General features: G+C 32.3%; 1 protein-coding gene across 2 annotated transcripts in view; it reads left to right on the forward strand.

Annotated features, from left to right (window-relative positions):
- Window positions 1–15673, forward strand: part of LOC118184777 (nuclear factor NF-kappa-B p105 subunit-like) — a 66310-nt gene that overhangs the window by 24778 nt on the left and 25859 nt on the right. The window contains exon 3 of one of the 2 annotated variants that reach the window (XM_085826130.1): window positions 5833–6024. In XM_085826130.1, coding sequence (XP_085682256.1) covers window positions 5833–6024 — 192 coding nt within the window. Of the gene's footprint in view, window positions 1–5832; window positions 6025–12435; window positions 12692–15673 lie in introns of those variants that run through there. The other variant, XM_035354502.2, reaches the window with a different exon arrangement.

Consider the following 15673-nt stretch of genomic DNA (forward strand, 5'->3'; position numbering starts at 1 on the left):
AAGAAACACTGCTCTAAACAGTTCATACTCTCTTGTTAATTCATACATAAAATATCTGTTTGGAATGCCTGGCTTTCCCAAACTTTTACGCTTGTTTGAAAACTCCCACCTTAAATTTTCCTTTAAAATCTCTCGATACTTAATTAAATACATTACTAAGAGCAAATTTAGAGCAATCCATAACTAAATGCAAAAATCGCCGAAAATAGTGTTACGAATTTTGTGCAGCTAGTTAATTTTAGCGAAGTTCTAATTTTAAAATGTTGTATTTCGGCGTGCAATACAGCGCGAGATAAATTTTAAGAGGAACTATGCCAGAAAAGTAAGAATACATTGACACGTGCATTTAACTATGAGCAAATGGATGGATATCTTGGTAATTTGTATTGAAATTGAATAAATATAACTGACTACTATATTAGCTGTAACCGTAATTCCATCCTCTTGTTTACATTGCGTTTGGCGAATAGTATGGGTTACCACATCATATCATTTATCGCCGCTCTTGGCGATATTTTTTAGTTAAAATTCTGGGTGGGCTATACTGAAGTTGTGCCTAAAATACAATCTAATTTTGCATTTTTTAAATGATTTTATTATGTATGATTATTTAAATAATTTTAATTCTATTCATGATGTAATCGCTCCCTGATTGGTTGCAGAATATTTGTGCGTTAACGAGCTGTAATCAGCTGCCTGATTGGTTACTGAGTATTTGTGCATTACCGCGCCATTTTAAAATTTTATTATTTATCTCTTCGAATTAAGGAATTCGAGAGATTACATTTTTCAAATTTTTCTCTTTAGATTACATTTTTAAAATTATATTACATTTTTCAAATTCTTTTCATTGATTTCCGATTTTTTTTGGTGGTACTTATCAATATACGACAAGTTAAATACTAAAAAAAATGTAAGTACATATAATTTTTTTTTTTTTTTTTTTTTTTTTGAAACCGATACTTTGTTATCATTTTATTTAAAAAATAATGCGTTTTATTATGCATAAATTCCGTGTTTTAAATATTATTTCTGGCTTCTAAATATTAAAAATCAATTTAATTTTGCATTTTTATTTGAAATAAAAATTTTATTGTTTATGATATTCTGTATAATTTAAGTTGTGGATGATGTAATCAGTGACGTCACCTTGCTTTAAAGGTAATTGGTTTTAATATCTATAAATTTAATCTAATCCAGTGAAATGTGCATAATATTGCTTGATTTTTTTAAAAAAAGTTGAAACAACTAATTGATCTAAATTTACAAATATACCTGAAATTTTCATACTGCGAGGTAATCCAGAAGATTCAAATGCAAAGTATATTGATATACCGACTAATAACATTGATGATGATGTTTTTTTTTTTTTTTTTTTTTTTTTCCATGTCTTGAAACTCTTTCGAAAATAGCAGACCACTACTCAAGCATATGCACTGAATGACAAAAGTTTTCATTTATAATTTTCTATTACATTTAGTCATCCATTAAACATGCTGCCAAACAAAATTTTAAGAAAGAGAGACAGAACTTTATTTTTTTTTTATTTTTTAGTAGTAAAGTGATTGTTTTTCAATTATATAAAGATAAAATGATAATATGCGGATGACATATTATCATGTTATTGTATGAATGTATGTATGTCTTTCATTTAAAACACTTTGGTGCTTGGAACACAAAATAAAAGTAGTGAATACTCTATCAAGGGTATCAAAAGATGTATACAATTTTAAAGGTACCGTAAGTTATCGAAAAATAACCAAGATGTGATTTTTGCGTAAATGTCACTAAACTATACAAATTTCTATTATCTAACAAACAATGAATATTTCTTTTATGCTTTTCTATTTGTATGGAACTGTCGTGTATGGAAATACTATTAAAGCACTGTCAAGGTAGCTCTGGATGTAAACAAAAAATACCCCATCTGGAGACCAAAGCCTGACACTCGTGCTTCACTTGTAGTGCGAATTGGTCCCTCCTTTTATTCTTACTTCCTGTGAGGGGACACATAATTTTACGTCCATGCCTTCTCCGGGATTTGAACGCGGGCCCTTCAGCGTTGCAATCAGCTGCCCTAACCACCATGCTGTCTGGGAAGCAAAAAATTTTGTTATACTATAGTGATGTACAGTAGAAGAGTTCATTAAAAAGAGGAGTGATTTTTGCTGTTTCAGTAAACTTGGGTGAAGATATTTTTATTAAATTAATTGCTTCTACATCATTTTAATAAAAAAATAATTTGTTTTAAAAAACTAAAGCTCAAATTTCGGATTTTGCTTCAATTAAAAAATATGCATAACCCCAGAAAATGTATTATACTATGCTATCTAAAATTAAACATATTAAAAAGCAATAAACACTTACCTTAATCATAAACTGAAGCAGAAGATATGCAGCGGAAGGTAAACTTTAATTCAAAATTTGAATTACACTCTTGGGAAAAACTTTAAAATTGATGTTTGGTTTTGTTTATTATGCCCACATTTTTCAGCCAGCTTCTTGATTTGAAGTAAGCATTTCAATTCATTTTCAGAGGAAAGTTCATCCTGAACAAAGGCTTTCAGAGCTTTTAAGAGTCCATAATACCTTGATTATTAGGACGCTCTGCATTCTCTTCTGAATCCGATGTCTCTTCCTTTTTAATCTTCTCGTGTAGTTTTTATTATGTCATCATCGCTCAATTTTCCACAGACTTCCAAGTCTCCATCTACCCTTACATAATCAGGAAAAGCAACGTTGTAAAGACATTAGGTTACTTCGAAGCAGGTGACATGAGCAATGTGCGATGCCCTCGCCGGGACTCGAACCACGGACCTTTCGAATACGCGCTGATTGTGCAGATCACTACACCACGAAGGCATACTAAGAAGGCGGGAGCAATACCTTATATCGTAACCAGATTCAAATTTTTCTAATTCAAGAAAAGCCGTATCAATATCATCGCATGCTTCGTTACTATTGTTCTCATCGGCGTGCATGAATTTAGCATGACAAAAGCAATTACTAATTACGTTTTCTTTAAAAGCATCCCCTTCGGCGAATAGACTAGTTGTCAGCAAAGTAATGTCGTAGTTATCACCACAATCTAAAGAAACAATGATCTGTTGTTAAGTCTCTTAAGGTAATTTGTTTTAAGACTCTAGATGATTTTTTTAATCCATTGGTTGCAGCTTCGAAGTCATGTTTAGTGGCAAATGTTCCAACATGTATGGAAATCAGTTCTGGAAGGTTATTGTGTCAGGTTGCGTTATCCACAGATGAAAGAATTTTACAGTTTTCCAGAGAAAACTGTTTATCGCGTCATCCATGCTTTTGTATTGGATATGTAATCAAATTCCTTTAAAACACAGTGTTCAAGTGTTTTCCTTTAAAACACAGTTTTAAACACACAAGCACTGTTCAAATTCCTTTAAAACACAGTATACAGGATTTAGAGCCACATTTTAGTTAAAAAAATAAGCACCTATAAGCACTTTTCAAGCACATTTTAAGAAAAAATGTAAGCATCTGTCTAATTACATTATACACAACTGCATAACCTTAAAAATTAGACGTGTAATTTAAAATATGAAAAATGCAGTATTTATTAAGAGAGAATAAGCATTACCTCAACCATGGAAAATAATTACTTTTTTTTTTTTTTTAATTTTAAATAACAGTTCAATTTACAGAACTAGTTTACAATGAGAGAAAAAAAAACTATGCAGAACTAAACTATATTACAAAATTTAATGATGAAATTTCAGTTCAAAACAGAGAAAATAAATAATAAGGCATATTTATTGTATTCGCTTGGAACCTAATAATAAATACAATTTATTTTTCCACTCATATTGATATTTAAATAATTTAAATCTAAATTTTGAACATTTTCTAAATTTTCATTGTATATCAGTTTTCCCTTAATAGATATTGCAAGCAAAGTAATTTAAGTAAAAAAGAAGAACATTTCTGAAATCAGAAGACAGAAATTTGCTTCATGCAGTCATCCTTTAACAGTAAAAGCTTAACTAACCCGCATACTTGGAAATTGGCGAATGTTCGAACAGTCGAGCCTAACTTGAAAAAGAGGAGCGGAGGGGGGGGGGGGTAGACTGTAGCCGCACTTTAGATTTTTCTGCTAAATAAATGCTTTTGACATTTCGACATGTGCATCATATAAAAATAAACCAATGGAACTGAAAAATATACTGCTTAGCAAGCACAATAAAACTCTTTTAAGTGTTCATAAACAAATCTCAGACAGAACATCAAAATTAATTATCTCTGCAAAATATCACAAACGTTATTGCGCAATAAGTCCGCCATAATTCTTCCCTATGTTATATTACGCAATCGGAATCAACAGCTGCGGTTATTGGGCGAATAAAGAAGTAAATAACTGGAGTGTTTTTCATTCTAATTTGCAACAGACGGCGTTAAATTTCCGGAATAGAATCATTCTTCGCTTGGGTTGGTAGACCGCAGAACTTTTAGTCCTATTCAATCCAGATTGGAAAGTGACAAAAAAAAAAAAAAAAAGCACTAAAAGCAAAAAAATAAGGGCTTTAAAGAAAAAGTAAGCACCTATAAGGGCCTTTATACTTTATTTTCAAATTATAAGGACCGCTACGAACCCTGGTATATTCTTTAACTTCTCAATCACTAATAATTTAAGCTTTTTGCTCCCACCCATATTAGCACAAACTAAAGCTGTAATCCTCTGTTTACTGCTTTTACCTCACGCAAGCATTTCCTTTTAAAATGTACTGTCTTGTTTAGCCAAGTAACTTAATCCAAAAATGTTCTTGTAGACGGAAATGGGAAGATCACAAACACATTTTATTGATACATGAAAATAGATTAAGATTCGTTAGTATCAAATACATATCGAAAGGGAGTTATATAACAGAGAGTATCATACATATCACTGCCCTTTCTAAAAGGACTAAGAAAAGTGAGTTACACAATTAAATCTTTTGCAGGGTGTCCAGATTACACTATTTATCGCGTTATTGGCGCACTCCATCACTAATTGCATGCGAACAATGTTTTGTTCCCGAAAGAATTAACAGTGATTACTTGGTGTCCCACTTCCGGTGCTAGCGAACACTCACCGCACAGCTCTTGAAGACTTGAACTAAGTAACCAAATACGGGAGACAAAAATTGTCACTGATGCAGACCTTACATTTGTTCCAATGCTATCATCGAATCGGATTCTGGAGGAAATTTTTTGGCCAGTTCTGCTTGACAGCTAGAATTATATCGGTAGGGCATCGTGGTCAGAAAGTGTTGGCCTCCTCTATGTTTGTTTTCGACGGTACAATTATCCATTAAAATTTCTTTGCATACTCTCATATTGTTCCTAGCATTCTCTCTGTTTTTATTATTGGCTATTAATCGTTTTACTTTTTTCCACTGGTGTGCTGGAAAAGGAATACCTCCCCTACCTCCTTAAAATGGTATGCTATACTGTATATTTAGGGTCTAAAGTCAGCGGAGGCCGGCTGATCTTAGGTTTTGTATGAAATTGTAAGTCCGATCAGAGCCTCAAATAAGACGCGGTCCGATATTTTATTTCTGTTATTTAACTGCTTATAATTAATTTAATATTTTAAAAACTTTTCATTTATCTCTTAATATTTATTTAATTTTAATTATTAGTCATTTGATTTATTTATTTTTCCCCAGAGAGCTCACGCACTTCTGGTTTTAGACATTAAGTCCTGGTGATTGTTATACATACTCTGTAATAAAAACGTCTTTAAAATCATTTTAATCAGTCACGCATGAATTCATATCTACTTTCCTTCTAGAAGTTTTTAATTTAAGCAATTTTTATTTTCAGAAAGCTCCTCATATCCTCCTAATTGGTGTTACAATTATGAGGATGCCTTGTGCAATATTCTTCTACATTTGGCGGCCATTGTTTCAGATTATGAGTTAACTAGATTACTTCTACAAAAGGGAGCCGATGTTACAAGTATACAAGGATTTCAACAAACAGTTTTGCATACTGCTTGCACGAAAGACTCTTTAGGTAATGTTAAAAATATTTTGTATATGTTTATGTTTCATTTTCCTCATTTACATAATGAAGTAACTTATACGTTCGAAAAAGAATCAATGTACCAAATATTGACTCGTAACTAAGAGAGTAGTAAATGCACTAATAATGAAATTTGTGAACTGTTATACAATTATCTTTATACTTACATGAAGAAGAGATTACAGTTTACTTAGTTTTATTCCTAGTCTGCAAGTAAGAAACCGTCTCGTTATTTCGTCTTTTGGCTGGGCACGATTGTCTGAATGTCCATTTGCAGTCTAGCTTCAAGCGAATTCAAACATGTGTAAGCGGCAAAGATCTAAAATAGCAGTTTGTTTCCATTTTAATGTATTTTGCTGGAAGGAAATGAGTGATGTTATGCGGAAAAAGTTCTAGATTTTGTCTGAATATGTAACATGAGCGATAACAGCGCTCATGTAGCAAATGAGACGTACACTTCTTCAATACATGAAGCGAAAACAGCAAAATGTGTAAACGAAAAACAAATTTGATTACAGAAGGTTGAAACGCTGTGCTATTCTAAACATATGAGGACTAACGGAGAAACTTCTGGCGCCACTATCTGCAGAAAATGCTGTATTATGTTGTGCTACTTTGGTAGACGGTTGCACGGATTTTGGCGATTTTTCTTTTGGAGAATAATACGACTTATGGTAAACCCATTGCTGGACAAGTTATTTATGGTAACCGATACTTTGTTGTCATTTTATATAAAAAATAAGGAGTTTTATTATGCATAAATTCAGTGTTTTAAATATTATTTATGGCTTCTAAATATTAAAAACCAATTTAATTTTGCATTTTTATTTGAAATAAAAATTTTATTGTTTATGATACTTTATGAAATTTTATTTTGTGGATGATGTAATCAATGACGTCACCTTATTTTAAAAGTAATTAGTTTTAAGATCTATAAATTTAATCTAATGTTTTAAACATTATTTATGGCTGTTAAATATTAAAATACAATTTAATTTTGCATTTTTTTAAAAAATGATTTATTATGAATGATTATTTGAATAATTTTAGTTCTATATGTGATGTAATCAGCTCCCTGATTGGTTACTCAATATTTGTGCATTACCGCGCCATTTTAAAATTTTATTATTCATCTCTTCGAATTCCTCAGATTTCAAATGGAATGGATATCTCCGTTTGGAAGATGAATGTTGTTATTGGGAATTATTGGTATTGGAATAAAAAAATTGCCCTTTCGAGACCTTATTTTGGCCAATCTGTCTTTCCTAATCAAAGGTTTATTTATAAATTGTTAATAGCGTCAGAGGAAATTTATTTTAAATTTTTGGAGGAAACCTCGCTAGTTGCTTCTTCAATGAAGTGCGAGAGATGTAGATGCTTAAAAGAACCTATTCAATTATGATTCCAATTTTTTTTGTGGTACTTATCAATAAACAACAGGTTAAATTACTCAAAAAAATGTAAGTACATATTTTTCTTTTATTTTATAATTGTATACTTCAATTTTTGTTAAAAAAATTAATACACTATTTTCAAAAATTGCTGAGATAATTATTGTCACATATGTTTTAATGTTAATTATATTCTATATAACGTATTTTAAAGTATTTGAATTTAATAATATTCTAATTCTTTTAAATGGTGGTATGATGGTTTTTAATTCGATATTCAATTTCAGTAATATTTTAATCTAATTAAACGTTGGTACAATGTTTTTATAGCGGTGTTTTTATTCTCTTTTTTGCTATATGAAAGTATTAATAACCTTACTTTAGTATTTTATACTCATAGTAAATGTACTTATTTACACTTGCCTGCCATCTTAAAAAACGACATTTTCAACAAAAAATGATTCCATTACTTTTAACGTTATTTATTTATTTATTTATATATTTTTTTTTTTTTTTTTTTTTTTTTTTAGTTTCGAATATTTTACTATGCGTAAAAACAGCGTTTTTCAAGATGGCTAACGATTGCAAAAATCGCGCCAACAATTGCGCCAACGTAAATCGCCAAAAATCCGTGCAACTGTCTACCAAAGTAGCACCCATTATGTTACAATTGATGAAGTCTTCAACATCACACGCGACTCTCATATCGCATTTGGCCATGGTGGCAGAGCTTGCATGATTAAGAAACTGAATCGCAAGTACAAGAATGTAACAGTAGTATCTATCGTCACGTTGTAAGAACCACTTGCTTATCTTTTCTAAGTTACAACTGTATGTGTAGGAACTACACAGGAGAAGGGTTAAAAGTACCCTTTATTAAACTCTTTTAAAAATTCACAGTACGTCGACTCGATGCTAATATACTGCTAAAATTCCATAAGCGGGGTAAGTTGGCGCCAAACTATTTTGGCCTTCAACATTTGGCAAATTTTTTAGGCGCACTAAATGAAAGCACTAAAATGCGATTTTTAAACGTAAACAGAATAGTAACTTTTAAGTTTAACAGTAGTTAAACGCCGTTATTTTACGTAAACAGAATAGTAAAATGAGATGATAAAATACTAGATGAGTAAAACTATACTAGATGAGATTGCAAAGTTCAACAGCTTTGCAAGTAAAAGCATAGTTCTATATATATGTAATTCATCATAAAATAGTAGAATAAACAATTCTTGTAAATAAATGTATACACTTATCAGATCAGAGCACTGCGAAGTCAATTTTAAACGTAAACAGAATAGCAAATTATGCGTATTCAGCATCGTAAACTAACTAAAATATTCAAGTTAGTATCGTCGTGGAATTTAACACACTAAACAGCTTTCGTTCAAAGCTTTAAATATTCCACATCTTTCGATTGCCACATGCAAGAAACAAAACTAAAAAAAAAATTAACTAAATAAAATTAAATGAAAATATTCATAAATTATAAACTTCATGTCATATGAAATTCAGCATTCTCCCACCAACAACAGCTTAACCTTCTGCAAATATTTATATAAATATAATATTAAACATACATATAACAATAATATTAAACAGTAAAACTTTTAAAAACAAACACAGTATTTCAAAATTAAATTTTTAAAAAAAATCTGGCTACACTGAATTCGCGCTCTTGCAGTTACCGAAATAAAGCTATAGGTTTGCCACAAGAAAACATACAGCCGGAAACCACAACCAAATTAAAATCGCGCCAAATAAAAAACTCTCGCCGAGCTTGGCGCTTACCCCGATTATGGAATTTGAACCTGGTTCACTCGGGCAGTAACTGAAATAACAAGAACTAAACTAAAAATCTTCCTTAAAACCACGTGGAAATCTAACTAGCAGCAAAGTAACACTTTCCTTCTGAATCTCGGTATTTAAACTTTTTCACCTCAAAGTAGAATTTGCATTCATTCATGCGCGCTACCAAACTTAAATCATTGATAGTTAGAAGAATGAAGGCTTATAGGAAAGAACTTAAAATTAACTAAATTGGTTACTTAAAATAAATATTATTGCATGCGTACGGGTTCGTAATAGATTGAATGCACAAGTCGATAAAAAGTTAATAAAACTTATTCTTATCCCAAGAAATAAAACAAAATGCCGAAATTTCTTAGGAGATATTCGTGCAATATCTCACAGTGGTGACATTTTCAACTACTAAAACGTTCAATAGAACTCAATTCAAAACACAGAGAAAACTAATTTGATCTCCCCGTGAATTCGCTACAATCAATAACAGCACAAAGAAAACAACTGAACTGAGATGTTTTAATTCAGCTTTTGTGAGTTTTTTTATCTTGCACGAGAACATTCTGGTATTTTCTCGAGGTTTCTGGAAAGCAAAAGAGTACAATTACGAGATATCTATTATTTATAGAGGCTGTTCACACATTTTTTAGACGACGTATATTGTATTCACAAAACTAAATTACATAAAATTCTTGTGTTTTAAATATTCTATTTGACATCCCTTATTCTGAACTATCTTTCGACTTCGCAATTTCCAGGATGCCTTTTGAAGTAGCAGAAGAGGTATTCTATCCCATTCCTCCCGAACAGCTTTCCAGAGTACTGTTAGGGTTTTGGGACAACGTTTGGATAATGCAGTTTTTAAAAGTCCGAAAGCACAAAAATCCATAGGTGACACATCGGGAGATTTAGTAGGAATATCAGTGAAGGGTATGGCCTTGATACCAGTTTTTTGTTCCATTTCTTTTAGGAAATTTACAGTGGATTTTGATGTGTGACTGCTAGCTTTGTCCTGATGAAGTCTCACAGATGGATGGCACTGTGGGTAAAGCGATGGTATTTCATTCAGAAAAATTGGCGATAAAATATGTTTCTGATAGTATTTGGAGTTAACCTTGACATTTTTTTGCACTCTCTTTATTTTTAACTTGCCATTATAAGAAAAACCAGCAACAATCATGAATCCCTTAGAAAAACTTTCGTTCGATTCTTTGAACCATGTACTTAAATTTTTTCCTCCCCTTTTACAATCATTTAAATACACCCATGCTTCATCTATTGTGACAATTGTTTTCCATTTTTCTTTGGATAAGTGTTTCTCATATAGAATTTTGCAGCGTGTCCTGCGTTGAGCGATATGCTTTGGAAGAAGACGATGCACATTACATTGTTTCGCTTTCTTAAGATTTAAATCAACGTTTATCATTTTGTTTACAGTGGACACCGAGCATTTTAATGATTTCGCAACTGTCCTTTGACTAGGGGGATTTTCTTTTAACATTAAACAACGTACCTTTTCAATAGTCGAAGATGTCCGTTTTTTCCTTGGATACTTGTTTGGAATTTTTGTCCCACTTGAGGCTCCAATTTGACGTTTTTTTCCTTTCTTGTTGATGATATTACCTATCGACGCTTTAGATATCACAAAACCATGACTCTCATATCGTTTTTGGATAACGGAGTATGCATATTTCTCTTCGGAAAGAGCGTAAATGTAGTCTTTGAGCCACTGCTTTGTTAAATTCGCCATTTTGAATAAAAACAAAACTTTCAAGCCACAGACGATAATTTTGACTTTTAAAAACATAGTACAATTGCAATTACTTCTTTTGCAGCAAAAGATTTTTATTACTGCTTACCAAAATCGTCTTAAAAATGTGCGAACAGCCTCTGTATTAAATGTTAAATGCGCGTGCTCCCATACTTTTACTTTTCTGGCGTAGCTTTCTCTTCATATAAGGGATAAGCCTCGTGCTGCATTGCACGGGGATATAAAATAATTTTAATTTTAATTCTACTAAAAATAGCAAATGAAAGAGAAAAACCATAACAATATAAATCCCTACAACGTATTTGAACCATGTCGTGAACCATATCAGAAAAAAAAAAAAAAAAATATCTGATGTGTACACCACATGACTTCCTTGTACAGAATATTAAATTATATGCAATTTTCCTGCATGTCATTTACACCTATTGGATTAACAGTTAACAAATATTGAATCAAATCTACTTCGTGGATAGCGCATAAAGTTCACTATATTTAATTACCATAGGGACACTTCGGCGCTAGGTTCATTTAACAGTATTACATTTCATTCATTTTATACCTCAGAGTGCACAAAAATTACATCATCTGAAGAATTACCACAAGTTCTATTCAAATACTATAATAAATATAAAACGATATATAAAAGAAATTCAAGAAATAAATAAAACAGTTCTTCGCAGACGATTCAGCGCCGCTTACCTAATGCGCATGCGCTACTGATTAATTCACTTCGCGTCAAGGCAAAAATACATAGAAATTCAAAATATTTTCATTAAAATTTGAAAGATACAGAAAAACATAAAACACCAAGTATAACTAAAACATTCAAAAAAAAAAAAAAAAAAAAAAAAAAAAAACAATTTTTACAATTAAAATTACAGTTTCAACGCAAAAACAAGCTAATAACTTAAATAATAATTCCAGAATGAGTTAAGCATAATTTAATTCGCAATGATAAAAGATGATGTTACTTTGTTGTTGCGAAGCTTAGTTTCTCTAGATTGGTAACAAATCCACTATTCTGTAAGTTTGAAATGTAAACAAACATGGCAGCCATGGTAATCAAAACTTTTACCGCAATTAAAAACTTTTAAAATTGTTGATAATTCCACAATTATTGCATGCAGGTTAATTAACAACATAATTCATAATTCAGTCAGTTTTAAAGCAAAAAATGCACAATTTACAAACATATAAGAATATAGAAACTGAGCTCACTGAGCCGAGTAACAGAGTGGATATATATATAAATATATTTATATACGTTTGGTGCGGCCGATTGCAACCAAAATACGAGGTGCACATCTACATGTTATAGCAGTCCTATATACAAAATTTCAACGTTCTGAGGCTAGTCGGCTAGTCAGGCACTGTTCGCGCCTTATGTAAATTTTGATTTTGTTCCCTGCAAGAGGGCGCCTGCGAGCGCCGAACTACTTGTATATCTATTGTACGAACTTGTTCTTCACACAGTCTAATAAACGCAGTAACGAACGTTTGAGTCTACTTTCCATCCGCTAACATGGTCCGTCGTGAGCCAGCGCATTTCTTTGGATGATGTGTCAAGACAATTTTTAACGTTCTGGTATAGAAGGACATTTCGTGCAGGAAAACGGATTTATATTTTGTCTGGATTGTGAAAACAGCGGCAGGAATATGGAGTCAATTTTAAAGCAAAAGCGTATCATTAAGGGTAAGTTGACTCGTTTAATTTCACAAATAAATACTTTACAAAATCAAGAAAATTCTTTTTCTGCCATTGAAGTGTACGAAAATGATGTTAGTGCATTAAGTGTTGAAGTGAACTGTTTAAACGATAACATTCTTGGTACTTGTTCTGACGCAGAGTTTAGTAAATATGAAATAGAAATGAATGAATTATTTTCCAAATTAGATGCTTTAAAAATTACTTTAAAGGAAGAATCAAGAAAACTTAGAAATTCAGGCAAAGATATAATAAATGCTAATGCAAACGGCTTGAAACTTCCTCGCGTGGAATTGCCAGTGTTTACTTCTAATTATGTTGATTGGATATCATTCAGGGATTTATTTCTTGCCAGTGTTGGAAATAATAGTACATTAAGTGACAGTCAAAAATTGCAATATCTTAAGCTTTCTGTGAAAGGTGAAGCTGCTGTTTTACTACAGTCAGTTCAAATTTCAAACGCGAATTATGAAAAGGCATGGGAAGCGCTTACTGAACGTTATGAAAACGAAATAGAAATAATAAACGCAGCATTAAATAAATTAACTTCACAGCCTGTTCTAAAACATGAATCAGCTTCAGGTTTGCGGAGATTAATTGATACAACACAACAGTGTATTGATACATTAAAAATCCTTAAACAGCCGGTAGAGCATTGGGATACTATGATTATTTTTCTGTTAAAAGGGAAACTTGATCATGAAACACTAAAAGAGTGGACGATGGAGAATTCGAACAAGAAAATTTCTGCTTTCGCTGAATTCAAGCGTTTTATTTTAAACAGAGCGAATGCTATTGCCTCTTTGGCGAAGTGCCAGAGGGAGAAGGCAGCTTTGCCTTCTGAAATTAAAACTCGCGGTTCAGGTAGCAGATATGCTTTTTCGTCCCAACTTGTGGCTAATATGTGCGTTCATTGTAAGAGTAATTCTCATTCTCAGTTATTTAAATGTGATAGTTTTTTAGAACTCCCTATCAAAGAAAAATGGGATATTATTAAAAGGAATAAATTATGTGCTAATTGTTTGAAAGATAGTAAAACGCATCCCATTTTTAAATGTCGTGCAGGAATGTGTAAATATTGTTCAAAGCCACATAATACAGTGTTATGTTCGAAAAATTCAAATGATGAAAAATGTCATATACCCATGGAACACGGAACTTCTGCTATTAGTAGCAATAACGCCACGGTGCCTGTTGCGCAAGCAGTTTTATTGCCTACTGCGGTTGTTTATGTTAAAGATATTAATGGCGATTTACAAAAATGCAGGATGCTAATTGATTCAGGTAGCCAGGGCTCATTTATTCGAGAGCACTGTGTAAATTTACTGCAGCTAAAGCGCACTAGTGCAAACGTAAGTGTAAATGGCCTGAGCTCGCAAAAAATTGGAAAGGTTTCAGGTTCAGTTCAATTACAAGTAACATCTCCATTTTATAAAAACGCAAGCATTTCAGTTAATGCATTAATTATACCCAAGATCACGTGTGACCTTCCTCAATATCAAGTTGATAGATCTGTTTTGACATCTTTCAAACATTTGTGGTTGGCAGATACAAATTGTTTCCAGCCTGGCCCAATAGATATTCTTTTGGGCGCAGAAGTATTTGGCGAGATAATGCTTCATGGACGTTTAACTGTTCCGGGTCATTCGTTAACAGCCTTGGAATCAATATTCGGCTGGGTCATTATCGGAAAGACTAAAAGCGTATCACAAACAATTGTATCTAATCATGCTAGTTGTACCAATGTTCAGCTCCAGCTTGAAAAATTTTGGAAATTGGAAGAAATTTCGGAGATAAAGCATTACACAGAAGAGGAAATTGAATGTGAAAATCATTTCAAGCGGAATTTTTCTCGTGATTCAACAGGTAGATTTGTTGTTAAGTTTCCATTTCGTAGATCGGGAAATGAACTTGGGTCATCAAGGGATGTTGCTGTACATCGTTTACAAAGCATTGAACGTCAATTTATTAAGAATAAATCTCTTTCCAGTCAATATCACAAATTTATGGAGGACTATCAACAACTTGGTCATATGGAATTGATTCCAGAAAATGAAATTAATGTTCCAGCTAATTCTAGTTTTTACCTTCCGCACCATTCAGTTCCATATAAAAATGGTGATAAATTTCGAGTCGTATTTGATGGTTCTGCAAAATCTTCTAGCGGTATTTCTCTTAATGAGAAATTGATGGTTGGTCCACAGTTGCAGACTGATCTGACAACATTAATTATTCGTTTCAGAATTCACAGAATAGCTATAACTGCAGATATAGAGAAAATGTACAGACAAATTATACTAAAAGATGCAGACTTTCAGAGAATAGTCTGGCGCGATTCACTTTATAAACCAATTCAGGATTTTCGATTAACTAGGATTGCTTACGGTACTGCATCAGCTTCGTACCTTGCGGTAAGATGTTTACAGCAGTTAGCCATAGATGAAGCAACTAATTTTCCTTTGGCTTCCAAGACATCTCTTAGGGACTTCTACGTTGATGATTTGATGTCCGGAGCCAATTCAGTTACTGAAGCTATAGAATTACAAATGCAATTGAATCAGATGTTGTCACGTGCAGGATTTATTCTAAGAAAATGGGCTTCTAACAGCAAAGAAGTCTTGAATTCAATTAATCCAGATTTGTGCTTATCAAATGTTTCTTTGAACATAGACAATGATGATACTGTAAAAACGTTAGGTATCCTGTGGCATACAGCTTCAGATATGTTTTTATTCAAAGTCAATTCATCATATCCTGAAGTCTTAACCAAACGAACATTACTTTCAATAATCGCAAAGACCTTTGACCCTCTTGGATGGTTGGCACCGATCACGGTTCGGTATAAATTGATTATGCAAAGATTGTGGAAACATCAGTTTCAGTGGGATGAAAAGGTTCCTCCAGATATTGAATGTGAGTGGAAACAACTTACAGAAGATTTGTTATTCATTAAAAGTATCAAAATTTCAC

This window comes from Stegodyphus dumicola, chromosome 10 (assembly GCF_044657685.1).
Source record: "Stegodyphus dumicola isolate Sdum_Otavi_A_Nest chromosome 10, ASM4465768v1".
Lineage (NCBI taxonomy): Eukaryota > Metazoa > Arthropoda > Arachnida > Araneae > Eresidae > Stegodyphus > Stegodyphus dumicola.